At 32.8% G+C, this 25,113-nt stretch overlaps 1 protein-coding gene across 2 annotated transcripts in view; it reads left to right on the top strand.

Annotated features, from left to right (window-relative positions):
• PCDH11X (protocadherin 11 X-linked) overlaps positions 1-25,113 on the top strand; it is a 747,204-nt gene that overhangs the window by 530,339 nt on the left and 191,752 nt on the right. For both annotated transcript variants that reach the window (XM_067722354.1, XM_067722353.1), the window contains one exon: positions 12,461-12,659. In XM_067722354.1, coding sequence (XP_067578455.1) covers positions 12,461-12,659 — 199 coding nt within the window. The remainder of the gene's footprint in view (positions 1-12,460; positions 12,660-25,113) is intronic.

Here is a 25,113-nt window from a genome sequence, read left to right as displayed (position 1 = left end):
TACATTAGGTGTATATTTGTTCTTCAGTTCCCCTAATGTGCACCTTGTGTCTATGTCATGAAATCATAACTTTCAGTGGGCACAACTACTTTAGAAGAGAGATACACTATGAGAGATTTGAATTAATCTTAAATGAGTGGATTATTGGGAGAATTAGATACAGCTATATGAACATCTGATTCTTCTGGTTTGTATTGACCATATTAGGTTTCTTGATTTATATTATGCATTTTCAATGTGGTAGAAACAATATCTAAGTATTCAATAACTATTTTGATCAATCTAGTTAATAAATATTGTTATGGTGTAAATTAAAAAAAAAATTACAATCACATCTAAGTGCTTGGAATTTTTTCCCTTCTATTTTTCTTCAATTAGCTGAAAATGAATGTTCAATTAATAATATAGTTTTTAATAATTTATCCATAGTCAGTGCTTAAAATTAGCAGCACTCAAAATTTAGTGAACATAAGAATCATGAAGGGTGCAGGTAAAAATGCCGATTTCTAGACCATGACACCTGAGATTCTGATTCAATAGGTCTGTGATGGGACCAACTAATGTGAATATTTAATTTGACCTTGTCACTCACCACCACCACCCCCACTATTCCTAGACCAAGTACTGAGAAATACTGGTTTAAATGATGCAAACTTCATGCTGCTATGGGGGAGAAAAAATAATTTGAATTTATTCAAATAATCATTTTTAAATGCATTATTTTCTTTAACGGTTAAAGCAGATGTGCACTGTATGTTTGATAGGCCACAAACAGGCAGTTTTATTCAGCATAAAGTTTAAGTTAAATTATGTATAAGCCAGAATGACTTCCCTATACCTCAATATGTGAACATTTCTTCCATCTGTTGGATTTTCAAAGCCTCATTTTTATATTTGTAATTTTTTTTTCTTCTGAAATGAATCACAGAACTGTACATATTCCTATTTTTATTTTATATAAATTTAAAAAATCAAATAAATTCAATTGTTTTAAAATACATGTACCAAATTCTAAATTTCTGAAGATTATTATCAATTGATTTATAAAGTCACATTTTGTCCATTCCCCCCCACTACCAGCCCTGAGATTACGGCCTTAGATTTCCATAGCACAAGTCACTTATCTTAATCTTTCTGTTTTATCCAAAGATGGTTTATCCCTTGTCTCCCAGAGAGCACTCACTGTCTCCAGATATTGAATTCTAAGATTGTAACAATCAGAAAGACTTTTATTAATACTTTAGAGTATCAATTAGAAGTCCTTTTTTTTTTCCACCTTAAGAAATGTCTATTAGGTATGTAAACTTCATATTATACTACCTTTCTAGTTTGATAATTGATTTAACTTGTTTGACTAAAGAATGATTCTCTGGGAAAATGAACTTTTGTTGGCTCATTTGAGAGTAACAGAAAGTTCAGTGGCTTATCTGGATATGAGTTGTTTTCAAGTATAATAAGTTTATCTGAGCAAACTCACCATGAAGTGTGAACTTCTACGATGCTTTGATAATCAGGAACTATATTTTATTCATGTTTCTGTCCCTTGCACTTAGCACAGTATCTAGTACATTGTTGACATTTAACAAATGCTTTTGGAATTTAATTGGATAGGATGTTTAAAATGATAATTCATATCACTATGTGTGTGCAGTGATTCAGATCATATTTATCCATATTTAAAGTGTGTATGAAAATAAACTATTTTCCAAAAGGGCTATCAAATTGAATTATCAGTAACCATCTTGAAATTATAAGTATTCTAGTAATTTTTGTTAATGTTAATATTAATCCATGGGAGAGAAAGCTTGGATGTGATTTCTTCATAAAATAATGGCAGCACAAAATTTTTAAAAAGAGAGATTAAAAAATAAAAGCTCCTAAATATTTGGGATTATTAAATATCGAATTAAGCATGCACATTTTATAGAGTTCACTTTCTTGTGTATCATTCTGTGTACGTTTCTGAGAATTAGCTTAAATTTACATTTATTTTAAATTATTATTACTTTAAACAATATAGCAAATAGTATCTAGCTAAAATAATCTGTTTGAAGTTTTTGCTTATCAATATTTGTTTAAATGACTTTTAATATGTCATATTTGTTAAAATTAATTTTTAAAATAACTCCAGGGACTTCCGTGGCAGTCCAGTGGTTAAGACTCCATGCTTCCACTGCAGGGGGCATGGATTCAATCCCTGGTCTCAGGACTAAGATCCCACATGCTGTGTGGCAAGGCCAAAAATAAATAAAATAAATAAATAAATAAATAAATAAATAAAATAACTCCAGAAGGAAAATAAGACATATTGATGCACTTGGATTTGTGAAAAGCATGTTGTATGTATGTGTGTGTGTGTGTGTGTGTGTGTGTGTGTGTGTGTGTGTGTATCTTGTGTAACTTCAAGATTATCTCTGTTTTGTCTTCCCCTTGCCTATTATGTCTGAGGTCATATTTTTAAATTTAAACATCACAACATATTTTTTTGGGTTATCATTTAGATCAGAGTAAAATCTTCTGTATAATGCACCACAGATAGACTTTTCCAACTTGTTTTTAAAACCAGTTGTGAGTGAACAGTTCTCCTTAATTTGAATTTATCCCATTTCTTGTGACCAACTTCTAAACTTAGAGTTAAACATTTTACCATCAAGTTACTTGTCTTATTTTCTCAAAGTGGTGTAATTATTTTGTTTTATTACTACAACAAAATTTGAATAGGGGGCCTCCCTGGTGGCACAGTGGTTGAGAGTCCGCCTGCCGATGCAGGGGATACGGGTCTGTGCCCCGGTCCAGGAAGGTCCCACATGCCACGGAGCGGCTGGGCCCGTGAGCCATGGCCAATGAGCCTGCGCGTCCGGAGCCTGTGCTCTGCAACTGGAGAGGCCACAACAGTGAGAGGCCCACGTACCGCAAAAAAAAAAAAAAAAAAAAATTGAATAGGTTCATAGATATGCTATTTTAGAGGAACATGAAAACTAACCTAACTTAACCTAAACACACTGAACAGATTTGAAGATTTGCCGCTCCATGAAACTATTGAACCGAAAATATCCAGCAGCAGTAATATACGGCAAATTCATCTTTCAACAATAGAGTTACATTAATTCTTTTGTGCCATATTTCCATCAGGGAGCTGTGAAGGATGTTAAGTTGCCTGGTTGCCCGTGGTTGCTAAGTGAAGGTGATGTCTTGATTAGCAAAATATTTTCCAGGGGCTGATGTCAAATGGAAGTAAATCTTAGGGGTTTGCTACATTGTTTCCCTGTCAGTAAAAGAAATAGTATTTGGTCTGCCTAACTCTTTTCAGTATTACTTTTTGGAAAAAAAATAAAAAGAGATCTCTTTACTTATTTATGGCAATAACTTAATGCTCCAATATTTTTAACTTTAGCATTCTGTCTGAATTTAAACATTATTACCTAATGGTATTTCCTAAAGTGTCACCAGTTCTTACTCCTGACCTTTATGTCATTTACTTATGGGTCACTTACCTTTTACTCAAAGATTTAAAAATATGTTCAAAATCATTCTTTTCAAAACAGATCATTTATCAGTAATGTTGGGAATCAGTAATATTAGAAAAAACTTTCAGACATCCAAGGAAATAGTCTATATAATTTCTAAGTACAACTATAATTATTGTATGTGTTGATCGCTTACTGAAGAATTGTCAGGGCATGCATGGAAAGCACTAAAAGACATTATTTCAAAATCTCATAGGAACTTCAGAGATCTAGAGATAACACTCCTCATTGAACATTGTAAAATATGACCTACTGTATTTTGTAGGATCTAATCTTTTCAATTTGTGTACCTTAAACCAAATTGTAGAATGCACTTCAAGAATAAGTAATTTTGGAAGATTTATTGAATTTAAACATTAATTAAATTCAGTATTGGGCCTGGAGTTCTTATATTTAGTTCAGAGTATTATAAATGAAGTTGTCTCAACACCACAGAGCTTAAAGAGCTTCTAAGTACAAATATATTTCAGCAACATTTTTTCCTCCATGGCATCAAATTCATATATTTAATTTTAACAGTTTTATCATTGAAGTTGTCTTCTGTGTCAATAAAAGCAGAATTTTGTATTATAAAGACTGCACCAAATAATAATTAATGCTTATTAAATCAAATTGTATTATTATTCTATCATTCATATACACATATAAACTGAAAATACATTTTAATACTTATAATACCATTGGAATTATCTTTGTTTTTGTTCAGAACAATACTGCATGTTAGCATGATCAAGTTATAGAGAGATAATTTTATATCTATGAAGTTTCTCACACATATATACACACACACACAGTCATCATTTTATTCCATGGTCACCTCTATGTTAATAATGTCATAGGTATATCATATGTATCATTCACCAAAAATGAGCAAGAACATTTCCTGAATGCAAAAGGAAATGTCTCATATAAAAATTATGAATTAATGACTAATTAGACTACAGTCTGACATTAGAATCCCATTATTCTAATGACTCAATTTATTTTAAAATGTCAAATTGTCTATTCAAAAATATTTAGAAAATTTAAGCAGGACTCCTTGTTTTCTTTTTTTTCCCCTTGAAATTGTAGTCAAAGGATTCTGTAATGCAACATCTGAGTCCTATCTTAGACCCACTGAATCAGAATATTTGAGGGTTGGATCCTAGGAATCTGCATTACTAACACATCAACTAGGTGATTTGTATGCATCTAGTGTTTTCTAAACCACAGAATAGCTGGTTACATTAGCTGGCTAGCAATTTTACCAAAATTGAATGCCGTTTTCTCCCTAATTCCCAAATACAATGAAAAGCAACAAAAGTAATATTACAATAGGTCCAAATAATGTATTTAAGGTAAACACATAAGATTGATTTGAGGGTTTGGGGTTAGGAAACAAAATATTTCACTAGTTTCTATTTCATCCTCAGTTTAGATATATTTTAGAAATATGTGTATATAACTTTTTTAAAGCAATGAAAAGGGTAGTGCCATATCACTTTTCTCTTGGTACAGTAGCATAATATTTTTTTCACCTTTTTAACTTGTAGATCACTTTGAGGTTATTTTTAATACCATTTTTGTGTGTGTGTGTGTGTGTGTGTGTGTGTGTGGGTGTGATAAATGGAATATAAGGGTGTTCTTGTTTGTATGTAAAATAAATAGAGGGAGGTCTGCTTTTAGAAAAATATATCTGTATAAAGAGTTGCACAATAAAAGAGTACAGTAATACTACAGATACTAATACTTTGCAATTCTTCTTCCTTCCACCCTCAACTATATTCAACCCTACATTGCTTACTGCTACCTTCCATCACTGACAGTTGTTGCTGGAAGATGCAGCTATTTTAATTTACTCTTTGATTACCAATGGGAATTATAGAACTCCAAATATTTTTTAAAGAGTGACAAGAGTTCAAAGGGAATATTGGTCTTCTAATCTCATATATTTCCAGGATGTTACCCATTTTACCTGAGTAGCAGTTGTTTTTGATGTGCTCTGATGAACACCAGGTAAAGAAGATGAAGTTAAACATGCTTTATGTACACTTGAAAGGGTCTAAAACAAACAGGTTACCAATGTTTGGTACAATGCAATAAATAAATTACCACCATGCCAGCTGATGTGCACTCTTCAGTTTTATTAGGAAAATTTTCTAGGTCATTTTTATTTTTAAACTGGTATTTGATCACCATCACATAGTTTCTTGTTGTGATTTCTACTAACATTAAACAAGAGAATATTTTGTTCCAAGTGTTTATGCAATTAATGACAATGCCAGGTTTTTCATCTTTCACTGTATACTGCATAGTGATTCCAACCTATATAATTCAAGTCAGAAACCATCTGTTGCTTGAATGACATTTGGTTTGTTTAAAATGCATCAATTAAGCAGACATGTTGTGTAACTACAGCAATGGAAGAATTATTTTGCAAATATAAAAGGTCACACCAGAGACAAAGCACTGCTCAAAGCAAAATTTGTGGCTTCTGTCTTGGAAACACATTTTCAAACAATTTAACAACTTGAAAATATTAAATATTGACTAATATTATGAAAAATAAAATGGTTATTTGTATCATATGTGATCTATAAAGCCATCATCTCCTAAGCCCACATTATCACCAACAATAAAGTGGTAAATATTTAAGGTCTGACTTTGTTAATTACATAAATAAATTACATGGGTAAAAAGGAAAAGAGTAAAATGTAAACGATCTGAAAATACTGTGTCAGGGAGGAAAAATTTTCATTTACCCCTCTCGGTTCTTCTAGCTGGTCTAAGAGTAAAATTGACATGAGGTAGACTAACAGTAGAAAAATCATACAAAAGTTTACTAACATGTATACATGGGAGAGACTCAGAAGAACTGAGTAACTTGCCAAAATGGCCGCAGCCCTTACCTTAAATACCATCTCCAGCTAAAGACAAAAGAGGATGTTGGATGGGAGAGGCAGTAATGGGAGATGACCAAGCACAGCACAGTAAACAAGAGTAAGGTTGTTATGCAAATTTAAGCCATTGAATTCTCCATTAATAAGAGTTTCTAAATCTTCAGGTACAGGGAGGGACACACCCTTACAAATGGAGATTTCCCTTACAAATATAAATGTTTCTTATAAAAGGGTAACTCCTACTTGGTTTTCAGTTTTTCCCGTGTCTACTGCTTAGAAAAGAACCAGCTTAAAAAAATTAATATGCCAAAGAGACATATTTCAGGGTGGCAAATTCTGCTCCTCTACAGATGCCAAATTAAGTTGGAGATTTTAGCTTGGAATAGGAATATTAGTAGATGAGGCTTAACTATCTTCAAACACTGGAAGCCTTGTCATGTACAAGAATCACACTTATTCTATATAGCTACAGAAGACAGATATAGTAATAACTGGTGGAAATTTCTCCTTCTGTCAATGTTTTTATTTCCAGCAGCTACCAAGAGTTCTATTACATTTTGAGCCGGAGAATCAAATAATCAAAGATGTTAAACTCAAATAAAAAAGCAGAGTAAGGCAGACATGATTCTTAGCATGAACTTACCTGTTAAATATTTTAGCAATTCACATGCCTTTTTTTTTTTTTTATCTTTCTTACTTCCTTGAATGACTGTTTTTTGAATAGTTTGAGGTTACCAGATAACTGCTTTTGGACAATGAAGGTCCTATGATGATTTATATGTTTAAATGTAAGTCACTAAATCTACATGTGGTTAGCACCAAAAACAATGTAGAAATGTTTCATCTATTTTTTAAAATTGATACTTGGGTTTTGTCTTAGAGACCATTGCAATGGCCTGGTTTCAATTTTAATATCTGGTTTTAATTTTTGTACACATGCCAGTTTCAAAGCATGTTAGGTTTTCAGTTTTGTTCTATTTTCATTGTTAGTCACACAATTGTAGTTTCTGAAGCATTGTAGATTCAAATTCACAAAACTCAATTGCCAATTTAACAATTCATCATAGTACCTATCTACAAATAGATTATTTCCATTTTGATTAAGCTGAAATGATTCATGACTCAAGGAAAGATGCCCTCAAGAAATGCCATGTAGTCTTCTATCAAATGAATATGTCTGACAATTGCCAAAAATTAAATAAATAAAATAAAATTTTAAAAATGACCAAGTGCCATGAAAAAAAATCATGGCAAAATAGAGCTAAGAGAAGATCTGATTCTGGAGAAGATCATGAAGAACTTCCTGCATATGCTAGTAATAAGTTATGGTATTAAAAAAATAAAAGCCTTGAAGGGTAAACATTTCAGGAACATAATGTGAAAGGGAAAATGAGAAATTATACAGACCTTTCAAATTTTATGAAATGGAACCCTGAAAAAACAATCAGGTGAACTGATATATCCTGCAAGATGACTTGAGTTGGAAACGCAGGAGGCTTTATAACTATAAGTATAGGGTCAAATAATAAAGGACTACTATAAAATATGTCATCTGGGAGTTTTTACACTGGGAATTATGAGCTGCAAGTGAGATATATGTGCTGACCATGTAATGCTGGTGAAAATTTCAAGTTGAATTTCTAACTATTTTCACATTTAACTTTATAATATATTGAGTAATTATAAATTCTTTTGCAAAGAGACAGGACCCATGGGAAAATGGAGATTACCTCTGACATTCAGAATGAAGCTGTTGATTATTATAGAATAGGGGAGCTCAGAAGCTTAAAATGTGTTAGTTTGATATCAAAAATGTTTTATATATGAATCAAAAACACTCTTGCATATGGTAATCTTTAAAAAATAATAACCCTATCTATGATTACCCTTTCTAATCAGAGTTCCTGGTGTTGGCAGTGAATCTAAGGTAGACTGGGTCAAGGTATATTAGAATTGGAGTCAGGGGGAATGCAAGGATGTATGATTAGTTTGAAAACTTTGACAGGTAATTCTAATGAGCCCTCTAAAACATGATACTCAAGCATTCAATAATGAGATTCATAGGCTGGCCTATCTGTATGCAGCCTCTTTGCTGCCAGATTAACCTTTCTAAAATGCCACTTACATCATGTTATGGAAATGTAACAATATTCACCTGATATTTAGTATGGAATTATGCCTTCATGAGGTATAATGGACACAAGAATGTTGGGAATTTGATAGTTTGCCTGTAAATGATTCATCTAGGTAACACCAATATTATTTCTGAGCATTCATACATTTTGGAATTTTGATTGATTTGAGGTAAAAAGAAGGCATGTAGATTATAGGGAGAGGCTCTCTGTCGACTTTTCTCTTACTGGCAGAAAAATAACTAGACTTTCAGTACAGACATTTATTCATGAATAATCCAGGATTTGTTTCCATCCCGTAAAGGCACCATTGCAATCAATAGATTGCTTTAATTTGAATGCCACAGCTTCCTAGAAGAGTAGCAGACAGACAAATTATGACATGGTCATTAACGTAATAGCTCTTTTATATTGCACAGTAATCATCGTCAACACTTGAAAAAAGGGAATTATTTAGTCTTCTCTTTGAGAGACCTAAGGAATGATTTTCATGAAATAGTTAATATTTCTAAATATACTGGATAAGAAAAATACCTCTGTATCTTGAATACGTCCATATTATGAATCTGAGCAGAAAAGTGCCATCAGAGATTAGGGATTCATCCATTAAAAAGTAAAGGGTAAATGAGTTAAACCAGATTGCCAAAATTTACTACAAAGGATTCATAAATTGTTAAGTTCATATAATTATTTTATGTTCAGTTCTATCTAGAAGTGTCACAAATTGCAAAATGCAAGTTTAAGTAGGAATCATTAAAGTAACCCTAGGAAAAAATAGTTAGCTGTTCTTTTCCCATTAAAAATTAAATTTTCAGAAGCCTTTTGAAACAATTCCTTAAAAATTAAATTCTAACAATTTCACCTAAGGAACTATTTCATGGAGATTTTGTAAAATGATGGACAACCTAGTTGATCACCCATGTGCCAATAAACAGCCTCTTGTGAATTCACTGAATAAAGAAATAGAATATTACATTTAATCAATGATATTTGAATGCCTTCTATAGATTATAGAAATAGGTAAAAAAAATGCTTTAGACTGTAAACTTTGAAACTGTGAATTGAGAAATAAATCAAATCCTCAGTATGCAGTTGAACTTCAGACTATTTTAAAATGATATAGAGCCATTAATGACCAAACAACATACCTTGGTTTCCACTTGAAGCATTCCGATATTTGTTAAAGTTAATATAGACAAGAGAGTTTATTAATATGACTGAAATCTCAAAGGTGTATACGTAATAATGTCACATATAAGAACTGCATTTCAGGAACAGGATGCTGGTGCTTGTGGTGTTTTACGGGCATTCAGGAAAGGACAAAAAACAGTTGTGTTCACTAAAGGGAGTCCTTACCAACCCATTTATTCCCTCTTATGTACCCTTAAGGGGATTCAATTTATGAGTATCAGAAGAGTTGGGGGTCAATACATGACCTGGCTAATTACAGATTCACTCTAGGGCATTCCTTTGCAAGGGATTTTAGTTGTTACTAGTTACAGGTGTCATAGGATGGGATATCTTTTTGACTTAAATTGCCTTCTTCTTTTCTGTGTAGATAAGCAATTGAACCCAAACCTCATTTCTCTTACATCTGGAAGTAATATATATATAGGCCCTACTTCTATCATTTGATAGACCTTTACCTTTTATTCACTGGCAATTTTAATTCTGTTAGGGTATATGACTCCATGCTTAACTAGCACATGTTAAATTCTAGATTCATTTATTTTTGTCATCAGTAATTATTTTCCTTTATATAGATTCTATTATCTAGGTCTAATACTTTAAAAAAAGCTAAATGATAAAAATACTTGAAATATCTGACTTATGTCTTAATAGAAAATTAAAATACCTCTTAACAGTTATGCATTGTAGTGGAACAACTGTAATCAGAGTTCCTGTAAACTGTAAATTAGTCTCATGCTTAACTGGCTTATTTTATATACAATGACTTTTAAATTTATGTGTTAAGTATTATTTTGACTTTAAGTTACATATAATAACTGACTGTTGATAAATGTCTACAATACAATGTTTCAGGCATTTTTAAATACTGTTTTTCCAGTTCTTGAATTTTTAAAAGTTTTGTGAGCATAAATGCTTATATCTTACTTGAAGTGGCTGAAAATATATTCACAACTATAAGTAATTTTTGGAATTAAATGGGGTTTAACCTATAACTAAATGAGCTTATGGCTTCTTAGAGAGAGAACAGTCAAATGCAGCTTTGCTGGACAGACAAAATTAGCTCACTGTGTCCTCACATGGCAGAAGGGGAGAGGGAGGTCTCTTGGGCTGCTTTTATAAGGACACTAATCCCATTAATGAGGGCTCCATCCTCATAATCTAATCACTTCCCAAAGACCCCACCTCCAAATGCTATTATGTTGAGGATTAGGTTTCAACATATGAATTCTGAGAGGACACAAACATACAGTCTACAGCAATACCAACATCTGAAGAAATGGCTGACTGTCAAGCCTGAACCTGTGAAAGTATATGCACTCTGTCATGGAAATTTCTAGTGCCTAATTACATGTACCCTTTGATATGTATAAATTCCTTAAATAATTATCTCTAAATTGCATCTTTCATGCTACTAGTAGTTAAATGTTTTGGTTGATCTATTGTTACATAGCAAACTATCCTTAATCTTTGGAGCATAAAACAAAAATCAATTGTACTTAACATTTTTTAAGTCAGGAATTTAGGTAGTGCACAGCAGAGATTGCTATCTCTGCTCTACAGTGATTGGTATCTCAAATGGAACGGCTCAAATATCTGGAGATGGCTGGGATGGATGGCTCAAAGGAGACCATAAGCTATAATGTCCAGAATGGATTATTTACATACATATTTAGCACTAATCTCGAGTGGTTGGAGCAGCTGGGCCTCTCTGGGTATTGTATTATACTTTCTTTTTATGGAGTTTTTCCACATGGGAAGCTTGAGCTTCCTCACTGTATGGCAGTCTCCAAGTAGTCAGACTACTTTCAACTCAGCTGATTTTCCTGAATGAGTATTCTAAGGGAGCAAGGCAAAAACTGTGAGATTTGGTTACACAGGGCCTCTCCATATTCATTGTGGTAGAAGACTACATAAGGGTCTGAATACCAAGATGTGAGGTCCATTGTCAGGGCTATCTTCAGAGACTAGCTACTACATGTAGCAATACCGCAAACAAAACTACTGCTACATCTGGTGGAGTTACCACACTATTGGATGTCATGAACCAAATCCTACATCTTTATATATTGGCGTGTATAAGTTTTTTATATTCTGCTATAATTACTATAAGAGATGATCCCTGTAGTTTACTTTTATAATTATCAACTGTTATCCATACCAAGTAATTATTTTTATTGTTTAGAGTGTAGAATTGATTTAAATGAATTCCAATTCAAAATCTTGCCCTTAAGATTCTTTGAAAAGATGATTTGTAATTTTAATTTATAAGCCTACATGATTGAATAAATTTGTATTATTATTTACTGTTTCTGCCCACCAGAATCTTACAGATATAACAGTAAAATTTCATTATATTTATTCAAGTTTATTATTCAAAAAATGAAATCTTGTCAAATTATAGTTAAATAAATCCATGTTCAAATGATGATCAGAATATCCAATGTGCTCAAATGTCAATATGGGTGACAGCCTCTTGCTTTAGAACAAGTTAACTTTTATTCTGCAACTGGATATGCCCTGTTAAAAAAATATAATAAAAGCAATTCTGCTGCCAGGTAAAGCAGGTTTGAACACAGAGCTGACTGTTCACAAAAGCCTGAAATCGTTCACAACTCAAGATAATATTAATGTGACTTCACTAGATAGCTGAAATAATACATTTTCTAAATTGTATGTATTAAGCAATTATTCAGATCATAGCTGAAACCCTGTAATTTTCTGTCTTTTTCAGTCCCAGCGGCGTGTCACATTTCACCTACCAGAAGGCTCTCAGGAAAGCAGCAGTGATGGTAGACTAGGAGACCATGATACAGGCAACCTTCCCAGCACATCCCATGCCCTGCCCCTTGGCTATCCTCAGGAGGAGTACTTTGATCATGCTGCACCCAACAACCGCACTGAAGGGGATGGCAACTCTGATCCTGAATCCAGTAAGTGATACCTCTCTAGTCCTGCAGTATAAATGGGCTTACTGTGTTTGAAAATCAAACAACTGCAGCCATAATAACATTGGCCATTTAATTATGTTAGTAACACATTTTCAAAAAGTAAAAACACAGAATTAGGTGGAAGGCATATATGCAGCAGTTTATCATTTTTGAAATATGTGATCACATCTACTTTGAAATTTACTATGAAATTTGAATAGTCATTTTGTTTAGACATAGAGTTTTCCATTTACCTATACATACATATGTATTTATATGTATATAATCAGCCAGTTTATTTTATTCATTTATTTCTGTACAGATAAAATATTTTTATAATTCATATAAAGTATTTTCTAGATTTTATTTTTAATCTTTAATAGAGATAAGAATCATAAACAATTAATTATTTTTTGAGGAAATAAGAGATCCTGACTCCAAGGTAGAAGAATTGGTCTGAGGTTTTCAATAATGTATTGAAACCACATGCCTTAAGCCATGTTACTATTTAGAAAAACATTTAGATTTGGTCTCCAGACTGAAGGTATTAAAGGATATATTTTGCACAATCCAAAGATGTTGAACTCTTGAAAAGGATCATGAAGTTGATACTAAATAGAGTTCATTAAATTTATTATCTTGAACATGTATCTTGAACATCACTACTTCCTCATAATTTTGGGAAATACAAAATTTGGTAAGATTATACATATCTCAGAAGATTCTTATATTTGAAGAATTATAAGTTGCCTCAGGTATGTTTTATGTACATAAATCTGTGTAGGTCCAAAAGAGCATATATGTGATAGAGAAGAGTCATAGGTATAAAACAAGAAGAAAAAAGGGACCACATAACATATAAAATAAATATAAAATAGAAATTTTGTAAGGTATTTTGGGCATTATGGATTGTATAGATATATAATTTAAATAAACCTCCAGTTTTGAGAACAAAATGGCTTCCCCATCATTGTATTTTATTTATTTATTTATCCCAACATTGTATTTTAATCTCTATTTTCTAAACTCAAAAAACTAAGGGAAATGCATTGGTTAAAGATCAGAATGTAATCTAAGACTAAGCATACAGAACCAATGACAGCATAACAAAATTTTTCTCTCTACAAAAGTAGACACTGGATATTAAAAGTGTTTTCAATATAAACATTTTAGAGACTATTTAGACACCAAATTCAGAAAGTCCTAAACATCTGTCTCTTTATTTAATTTTATACTTAAAACAATTTATCAGCATTCATTCTGAGGATGAAAAATTCTTCCATAATATGCAATACTAATCTACCTTTCATTTACTTATGTATAATATGATATAGTGACTTCTGGTAGAAATACATGACTGTGACTATATCTTCTGCTATAATGAACTCAGAGCCAATTTCTAATAAGAATATGGTCATAAGTTACAAATATGCATTAAGCAAAGGTATCTTTGTTCTTTTTTACTTCATAAGTTATTATTGTAATTGTAGGCCTATCTCTGCCTTGTTAACGGATAGAAATATATAGATGAAATAAGCATCATTTTTATAAACTAGAGAGAATTGATTCCTTTGCGTATGATGTGTTATTAAACCCTTTTCTTAGAGGATTGTATAGCAACAATTAAAGAATAAACTCAAAGTAAGCATCCACAGTGTGGATCTAACCCTGAAATAAATTTTCAAGCCGAATGAGACTAAGATGGTATATTATTGATAGTAATAGGGGCAGAATTGGTATGGGCTAGAATCTATTATAAAACATTTAAGGAGCTTCCCTGGTGGCGCAATGGTTGAGAGTCTGCCTGTCGATGCAGGGGTCACGTGTTCATGCCCCGGTCTGGGAAGATCCCACATGCCGCAGAGCTCCTGGGCCCGTGGGCCATGGCCACTGAGCCTGAGCGTCCAGAGCCTGTGCTCCGCAACGGGAGCGGCCACAACAGTGAGAGGCCCGCGTATCGGAAAAAAAAAAAATTCAAATGCAGAGTTCTTTACAGGACCACATTTTATTAGTAGTTAAGAGTGCAAGTATATACCTGAAACTAACATAATACTATAAATCAACTGTATTTCAATAAAAAAAAACTGCAAGTGTTAGTAACAATATAAGAGCTTTATTTATTTTTTTTATTTTTTAATTTTTTTTTGCGGTACAGGAAACATTTTTTCAGGCAAATTTGATATACTAGTATTGTGTTAATTATTCATCCGAAAAATTCAATGAGAAAATACCATTCAGTTTGTTAGAAAGAATAATAATAATGGTATATATATTTAAGGGGCCAGTAGCCGTTACTTTTCCAAAAGATGTCACAGAAAATCATCTAAATCTATAATTCAGCAAATGTTACCCATATAAATGTTAATTAGGTACTTTTGTTTGTTGCCAAATTTGACTTCTTAAATCCTCCGATATTTTTTTAAATGCATTTTTGAGCAAAGCTACACATCAATTCCCATACCACAACAGAAAGAAAAGTGAATGGCTGGGCTTCCCTGGTGGCGCAGTGGTTGAGAGTCCGCCTGCAGATGCAGGGGACACGGGTTCGTTCCCCAGTCCGAGAAGATCTCACATGCCACGGAGCGGCTGGGCCTGTGAGTCATGGCCACTGAGTCTGCGCGTCCGGAGCCTGTGCTCCGCAACGGGAGAGGCCACAACAGGGAGAAGCCAGCGTACCGCAAAAAAAAAAAAAAAAAAAAAAAAGAAAGAAAAGTGAATGGCATCATTTTGTTAATATTGTTATGTGAAACAAACAGGAAATGCATTCAAACTGAGAAAGAAAAGTTATGCTGCTTTTAAAGGTTAATTATCCACCCAGGCCAATTCTGTCTCAGCTGGTTATGTATTTGAAAGATAGTTTCCTAAACTGTGTTCATTCTTAGCCTGTATAGTAGTGTCAGTCCAGGGAGGGAAAAGTAAAATAAATAAATAATTTAAATCAGCTCAACAAACCTGAAGTCACGGATTTCGAAAGATAAACCAATCAGTATTTCTAGTATTTGTTCTGTCCCACCTGGAGGAAGGGACTGAGCTCAGTGCTCCTGGATTCTGAAGGTATAAAACAAATGTCTGCTAATTTTCATTGCCTTGACAATAGACAACAACATTCAGCTTTATCCATCTATTGAAATAAAAACAAAATCCTTCACATAGAGTAATATTTTTTTAAGCTAACAATAATATCAAATAAGTCACTTTTATTGATTCTCACAGGGAAATCATTGCAGTCATGAATACTGTCTGTGCCTACCAGCTTATTTTAGTCCCTGGTGTGTTATATAAATAATAGTGTATATAAATAGATTAGAAAGAATGGTTCCATCCAAGAGTTCAGCGGTCTGCCATTGCTTGGGAACGAATAAGGCACACTTGATAGTAGTTGTATACTAAATGAGCTTAGGCAGATATAAATAGTGATCTAGTGGCAGATGCTCTGTAATTTGTATTAATTTTATCACTTAAATTGACATGCTTTCAAAAACTCAATTTTTTTCTTTTCATACTTACGAAAGTTAAAATATATATCTTAATAAGAAAATGGGTGAAACAAATCCTACTGCACCATCCTATCATATCTAACTTTCCTATACAGGAAATGCAATCACCATACAAAGCAATCAAAAAGTGACATCTCATTTGGAGTATCTAGGCTTTGTGAAGTCAATGAAGGATTTATACTAGAGATAATCTAAAAAAAAAAAAAGAGTCACAAAAGTCATGGATCAAGATGAAAAGTATACCTCTGAAGTTGGAAACTTGAAGACATTTACAGGATTCCATTTGGGTGACAGCCTTTAAGATGAGTGTATCTTTAGTATCTTAAATCTAATATGGATTAGATAGAGTTTTATCAGTCAAAAGCAGGCCCCTCTAAGTAAAGCAATCTCTTATCTTGTCTTTTCTGTTTGAAAATGACAAGCACTAGAAGCTTGGCACAAGCTGCCAATTGAAAGCCAATGCCATAAGGTCTAGAATGTCAGTAAGCTTGAAAAACCACCTTCAGTGGCAGAGAATATGTGGCCTTCTCTTCACAATAAGCCTTCCTTTGTGTCTAAATTTTTATTAGGCTACCTATACCACATAATAAAGTTCATTTGACATTTATATTTCTGTTATTTATGAGCCATGAGGCAGTTCTTTTTATGACCTTCTTCTGTCTTTCTTCTGCTTTTTTTTATCTTACTCTTACTTCTCACTTTGCCTATAAGACAAGAATGTTTGCCATGTGTTCTTTTTTATAGTTCTTTGAAAGATAATACAATCAGTCATGCAAGATGCAACTTTGGGGTGACTTGGACTATTTAGTAGTATTAGCCATATACCAATTTCTTGTCTTAAAATAATTTATAAATTTTAATGAATGAGAAGCACTATAGCAATATATTTTGTCCCCATGACACTTTTAAATTGTACAGTAACTTGCAAGTCTCATAACTGCTTGCATCAACAGAACACTCGACAACTAGTAAGTATATCAAGGAAATCATTAAATAATGAATAATTATAGATGATCTATCTTACCATGATTTCTGCAATTTGTTAATTTACATCTTTATCAAATGTTGAAGATTCCCAGTAGAGAATAGAAGTGACAGTGTTTGCTGAACCAATTTTTCCCCATTTTAATCAATAATCTTAGTAATTTTTGTCCCAGTTCCACTAAAATAAAAATAAAGTACATGATCATCTGGCACTTTATCAATCTTATATTGGAAAAAATGTGTAGGTTACATAAAAAAGTTCTTCTAAGTAGTATATATGAAATTAGCCTTTAAAAGTATATTTTTTGTCAGAAATTTCTTCTGTAATATGTATAGTTCTCAAAAGCAATGAGAAAACAGATGATTTTAAATATTACTTTGAGGTATCTATGTAAATCATACTTTTAAAAAATTTGGATGTTGACTAATAGTTTTATTGTAATACTTCATTTTGTAATCACTATCCATGAAATATTTTTACCACAGACCACAGTACATCAACTCATTTAGGCCATTATTTTGCATATTATAGGGTTCTAATTCAGGCACTGCAATTAACTAGCTATGTGGCCTTGGACAGGCATTTTAACCTACTGAATCTTCTTTTCCTTAGCTAAAAAATAAGGGGATTATACTGATCTCTAATGTCCCTTCTAGGGTCATAATTTTGTAAGTATTAAAATCGCAAAATGTACATGTTCAGATGTTGCCATTTATATAGTCTTTGAAATTCAGAGCTCTAAGGGACCTTAATGCCATTTAGTCCAACTCCCTCATTATGCAAATGAGACAACTGAGATTTAAGCCTTTTAAGCAATAGCTTAAAGTCCTAAACCAAGATTTAATGTTTATCATGTTCTAAACTAGAAGAGTCACTAATGTTGGTAAGCAGCTACTTTTTGTAATTTAAATGAAGCAACTTGTTGAGAATAGACAAGTATAAAATTTAAATATTTACCATCCCTCAAGGGGAATGTTATAATATATCCATATGGAAATATTTTTAATATATGTGATGAGGCCTTGTATTAAAATTTTAAAATGGTTCCCATTTAGCATCTTATAGAACTGAAAGGCAATTGAGCAATATGGACTGATCATTTCTAAAATTACTTAGTGCTAACCAATGAAAGTTTTATAGGGAAAATTGAAAACATGCTGAATCTTAATGATTGCTATGTCAGGAAACTAGCTAGTCTTTACTATGATTATCTAACATACATAAATTTTGATTGTGTGTGTGTGTGCATGCATGTGTGTGTGCATACTACTTACAGAGCAAATTGGGATTAAAAATTAATTGTACAAAGTTAATTTCCTCTGAATAGGGTGAAAAGTACATAAAAAGGATCTCAGGGGGGTGAAACAGAATGAATATGTGAACATATCCCTCATCCTTTCTGCTGAAAACTCAACTCTTCCTCCATTCTGAAATTCCTGTCATTCTATCCTACTTCAATTTCCTAGCAGAATGTTGAAGTTATAATTAACAGGGAAGTGATTTTGATAGACTCAAGTCTACTGAGTTAATAGTGTGCCGTATAGTAAAATATTTGGAGAAAACATTATAATAGTCTTTTATGGACACTGATCAGAACTGTAGATAAAGGCATGATAACTTTTAGAGCTATAAAGCAGCTGTACTCTGCTCAAACTTTTAAATTATGTGAAGAAGTTTGTCTTACCTAGAAAGTATGTTGCTTTTATTTATACTAAATTGATGACATGGAAGTTAATCCTCTGGATTGAGAAAATCACATTGAAATTAAAAAAAATATTTTGAGAAAAATACTTTTTGGTCTTACAAATAGCATTATTTTTACAGCTCAAAATTATCTAAGCATGTAAAATATGATGATTTTCATTTGACTTTTTGATATTCTACTCCTATTCTTTGGCTCATCAGCAGTGTAGCACAAGGCTCACTGGCACATTATCATTTTTGTTTTAATGGCCTAGTTTTCCAGGGTTGGGGTCAGATCAGATTTACTTACATGTAGATCTATGCATGGAAATTAATCCAAAACTGAATTGCACAATTCCTTCTTAATTGATGGTTCTATTCAACTACACCCTGCTTATCTCTTTTCGAAACATGTGTTCTCATAATGTATAAATACTTCTTGGCTTTGATTTGAAGGAGAAGCCAATTTTGCAGAGGCACGTACATGTTGTCTAAGTCATTTTAAAGAATGTAGCAAATTAATCTTTAGCAAATTATATGACTAAGTTAAATATTAACAAGAAATTCAGGGATTCTTTGCTTAATTCAAACTCCAGTTACAAGGATGCAGTACTCATCTGAGATGTTTTTGAAATATGAATGCACCAAAGGCCTTTTCAATTGTTGGATTATCATGCTTTTTATTGAGCTGTTTCTGTTTGTTTTTTCCTAGAGATCATTTTCTATAAAATGTAGTTTTACAAGTTTAGAACTATTACAAACATTGCAATACTAATGTTTTGTCCTCTTCTCCAGTGCTGATTCTGAGTTGAATTGGACAGGAGAACAGGATATATCAAAAACTTCACACAGGTATCTGTTTTTATTCAAGTAGAAAATTGGAATTTGGGGATTCAACCAGAAGTAAATCCAAATATTGAAATTCCAATGAAAAATCCCATCATATTGAACTATTAAGACTTCCCTTCTGAAAGAACTAGCCATTACCTTTTTGCAGAACAACTTAGCTTCCAAAATATAATATCTGAAATCCAAATATCATGAGGAAAGATCTTAAACACATTGAACCCAATTCAATACCCATGTAACTCTTTGAAATATCCCCTCAGGGTTTCAAAGGATATGAACTGTGGCTAAGTAAAAAAACCTTTCATCTAGAAAGATCCCATAATACCCAATAGTCTGAAATGAATCTGTCTATACATTATCACTCAATATAGGAAAAAAGCAGATTGCTTTTAGGACAGAGAGTGAAAGACCACGGCATAGGTAAAATTAATCACACATTTTAAACTGAGTTTTCTGAGCTGTTTCAGCAATACTATTTTTGCAAAAAGAAAGAAATATTGGAGCAAATTCAAGCTAAGACCTTAAGAGACTTTGATTTTTAAAGACATTGATTTTCTTTGTTTGCCCACTCCCAGATAGGTTTTTTTTCCCTGAAATTGAAGAATTTTAACTCTCAGAAGATTAAAAAAATACATTAAGATGAAGTGCAGATATGTTTTGTCTTCTCCCATTTCTGTTTTAGTCTCACATCTACAAGTGAGCCTAGCTGCTGTTGTAATATGCATGATTAAATAATTAGTTATGAAAAGAAGCATTCTAATGGGATGGGGCCAGACTACTTGATTAGACTCAGTCCTGCAACTCACTAGCAATATGACATTTGACAAGAAATTTAAGTTCCCTGTGACTCAGTTTTCCTCATTTTTAAAATGGCAATGATAACAGCTGTCTCACAGAATTGTTGTATTAAAAGAGTGTGTGCACATGTATCTGAGTATATACATATACTTAAAGCATTTTACAGGATTTTTTCTTGGGATAATGCATATTCTCACACAGTACTTTCCAAAGTTTCATGCACACACACCACTTGGAGATCTTGTTAAAATGTAGACACAGTAGTCTGGTGTGGGAAACTGAGGTTCTGCATTTCTAACAAGGCCCCAGACAATGTCGATCCTGCTAGTCTGGGAACCTCACTTTGATTAGCAAAGTTCTAACAAATGTGTTGAGTAGCTGACCAAAATAGAGATGAGGGAGAGCAGTGCAACAATTAGCCATGATGAGTTAAGGCATTAAAATAACTCATGATGATCTGTGATAAAGCCTCAGTGGAGGTTCTGTTATATTTTAAGAAATATCAAAATTTACTGTATTGGAGTTTATATTGTATACACTTTGGCATAAATCTTGTACCGAAGTGTAGAAAAGCCTTCTAGATAGTTTTGAAGTGTTAGTATGTACTCACTTGGTTCTTCAACCAAAAGATTGTCTTTCCTTACTGTCTCTTCATACACACATAGGTACACACACACACATGTACATACAAGTGCACACATCTTATTTTTTTGACAATTCCAATTTGAAAAACAATATTCTATTTATATGTCACCATGTCATCTAGGTGAGGATAAATGCTCTTTTTATTCTAGGTGTGCAGCTATATACAGGCTCTCTATTTCTGGGAAACTTATCAGAACAACAGGGCAGAAAGGGCATTAGCAAAGTAGAGCACTAGCTGCACAGTCAACTAATCGACTCAGCAAACATCTTATATGCACGTGAAGTCATTAAGCTTCCCATTACACACAAGCTGATTAAGAATCCTTCTGGATCATTGCTCGTGTTGATGGTCTGATTTCTGTGAACTATTATCAGAATGGGGAAGATGAATAAAGAAGTCGAGAAAGTGGCAAAAAGTAAATGCAAAGAGACAGATAAGTTTCCTATTGAATGTGGGGTGCTGTACTGTTTTATTTGACTACTTTTGCATGTATCCAGAAGAGTCTGTGTTTTGTGTATGCCTATTGAATCATAAAAAGGAAATGTCCTGTTGTTAAAGTCCTAATAGTTTTGAGAAGGCATATTTGCTTAGCAATTCAATGTGGATATATTCTCTGATAGGAACTTTGAGTAACTGCTCATTATGTGTGAGTTTTATTTCTTTCTTTATCTCATTGCTCACTAATATATCCTAGTTTAGTTCGAAAGAGTGAAGAATTATTGACTGATCATTTGTTCTTGCATCATGTTTTATTATTATCATTCATTTTCTTTGCAATCTTTCTCCGTACTCTCCCCCTCCTAGTTTGTTTTAGGAGGCTCTATGCCTCGAGTCTAATGGACATAAAATGAAGGGAAGTCTGTGATTTTAGTATGCATGATGCTTTCTGAATATAGATGCTGAGGGAAATTGTAGGCAGATGTGTTTTCATCTCTTATGGTATATGGCTTTTTCTATTCCACAGTAGGAATCAAAGACAGCCAAATTCTATTCAACATTGTGACTTATTTGAATTAAACCTTCACAGAATTTAAAATATATTAATGATTTTATTTCAAATTGTTTTAGAATTTTCAAATTAACTATTAGAACTTTTCCCAGAAATGAATAGTTTAGGATCCTATCAACAATAGCAGCAGCAGCAGCAATAATAATCATACAGTCAAAAGTAAAATGTTCATGTTGAAATTTACAGAGTGTATACTCTTCTTTGTAAGTGGGTGGATTGATATGTTAGAAGGGGTAAATGGAGAATATGTTACTGCTGATTTGTAGATCAGGCTTACCCTCACACTCCTTAGGCATAAGTGCAAATAAGTATTCCTCCCCAGGGTGAGGATTGAACATACTGAAGATAAAGCAAACTAACTTACTCTGAGCATGAAGAAATAAAAAGAATACTTGCCATTTTTATAACTTCCCACCATTTTCAGAGACATAAACCATCTTTAATATTATGTTTTTTTTAACTTTTTTTTTTTTTTTTTTTGCGGTACGCGGGCCTCTTACTGTTGGGGCCTCTCCCGTTGCAGTCGGAGCACAGGCTCCGGACGCGCAGGCTCAGCGGCCATGGCTCACGGGCCCAGCTGCTCCGTGGCATGTGGGACCTTCCCAGACCGGGGCATGAACCCGTATCCCCGGCATCGGCAGGCGGACTCTCAACCACTGCGCCACCAGGGAAGCCCAATATTATGTTTTTATTGCATGAATATGGCAGCCCCATGTTTTTGCTCCATTACAAAAGCATTTCACTGTAAATCATGTTTCTTAAATGCTCTGTGCAATGCCTGTATTATATGAGACCAAGCCATTTTATTGGAATATTTTAAGGTGATTTATTGCAAGTAAACCCATGGCAAAATGTTATTTCTTTAAAAAAAAAGTCATAGGTGAGCACAAAAATATGTTTTTAATCAATGAAATTTCTTTTAAAGTATTTTATCTTGATATAAGTAAAGAAACTTCTGTATATCTGGAACACTGAATGCCCTATCAAGACTTCAGTTTGTGCTGATTTATAACAAGTAATTATCTAATGAAGACAGTGTTAGGCATGTGTGAAAGTTATTGAAGCAATGATTTGCCGTTTTGACAAATTACTGTAGATCAAATGATAATGCCTCATTTATATTCTTTCTCTTCTTTCTTGAATCTACGTCCTTAAGCAAATATAGAAATGGCTTTTAAGGGAAATACTCATTTGCATGGAAAAGTAAATGGCACTTAGATGGATACATGAATTAATCCTTAGTGTCCTCTTTCAGTTACTCCTTCCTGTTTTTGAAGGAAAGAATAATTTTCTTATCAAATTAATAGATACATGTCTACTTGTATAGACATGGAAAGAACAAGGTTAAGGATAAGGGGGACAGAGATATAGAATCTGTCAATAACTCTTTGTGCCCTTAAAGAGGTCAGTTATTCTCTTTAGGCCCATGTCACATATTTGTAAAATAACAGGCTTGGAATGACTCTATAATTTTGTTGTTCAATTTTCCCATACACAATATTATATTCTGCTTAGGTAGCAATTTAAAAATTCTCTACTTTTTTCTGTTACATTACCTTAATTTGTTAATGTTGGATAATAACTATCACTAATACCTGTTATTCATCCCAAACGATTGAATTTTAATTTTCTTTTTTAGCTAACAAAATAGTGTGCGGTGTTAAAAATATAATAACTTCAACATGAGGGTGAAATCTTTAAATACCTCAAAAATTCACCAGCTAAATACCTAGGAGAATATCTTACCCAGGTTAAGCCTTAAGGGAAATTCTAGTAGACCAGTAGGTATGATATAACTTTAGAAAATATTAGAGAAAATAAAGAAAATATTTTCAGTGATCACAGGCAGCAACAAAACATTTTTATTAAAATATCATTAAAGTATTCTACTATACATGTCGGTTTATTATCGATGATTCATAGGTACTGAATCAATCATGTATAAATTTAGGGAGATAGAAAATTTCATAGGGAATTCTGATAAAACGTAAGGTGCTTGCAGTAGAAAGTATTACCTAAGGAGAATCATTAGAATTTGAGAAATATTTATTTTTCCATTTTAACATTTTACAGCATAACTCAATCCGAAGAAACTATTATTTTTCATGAACTATTTAATTTATTTACAAATACAGGTGACACTCTGTTTTGTGCTGCTTTAAAAATAGAGGGAGTAGTTGTTGGTGAAATGTTAAATAAATAGTCTACATCTATTATCTGCCCTATAGAATTGGCTCCTGAAGCACACCATTCCACTGCTGCCCACTATCTTATCAGAAATACCTAAGGCTTTTATGGCTTTTTCTGTGGATGTTTTGACCACACAGCTTTCCTTAGATCTTAACACCAAATTTCACAATTGCTTCATAGGCAAATACAAGATGAACAATTAACATTGTTTTTTCAACTGATTTTACTGCATTTCTTCTTTTATATGTGTTTACAATTTCAGACATTTGCCAAAGCAGACACATATATATCATCTTTCAGTATTTTCTTTCATTGGTTGGAGAAAGTATCATCTAATCAAATGTTGGGATAAAAAATACTTTTTCTCCCTGTAAACCTGCTGAGGGCTTATACTTTTTATGGGTTAATGATAAGCCTTACCTCTCACCTGCGGGTTGGTGAAAAGAGATTATTATTTCATTAGATTTCATTCGGATGGGAAGGGAGGATGTATGTAGTTAAAGACAAAGTTAATTACACACTACTTTCTTTTTTAATATACTATGAAAAGATTTGCTTCATTCAGCACAGGCCTACTAATAATGTTTAAGATTATGTTTTTGTTGGAAGATATAGTACAGGTAAGAGAAAGTAAAGAATACCCTTATGTGAACATAGGCTCTCACTGGGAACAATTAAGTACTCTATTTATACAACACAAATACACACACACATATATATTTTTTAAATTATGCTATGTATTTTGTGTTATTTCTGCATTGATTCACAAAGTTCTTAAGGGCCCATGGAAATAATATATT

Source organism: Pseudorca crassidens, chromosome X (assembly GCF_039906515.1).
Source record: "Pseudorca crassidens isolate mPseCra1 chromosome X, mPseCra1.hap1, whole genome shotgun sequence".
In the NCBI taxonomy this organism is placed as follows: domain Eukaryota; kingdom Metazoa; phylum Chordata; class Mammalia; order Artiodactyla; family Delphinidae; genus Pseudorca; species Pseudorca crassidens.
The sequence above is the reverse complement of the archived record's forward strand: the minus strand, read 5'-3'. Positions and strand labels throughout refer to the sequence as shown.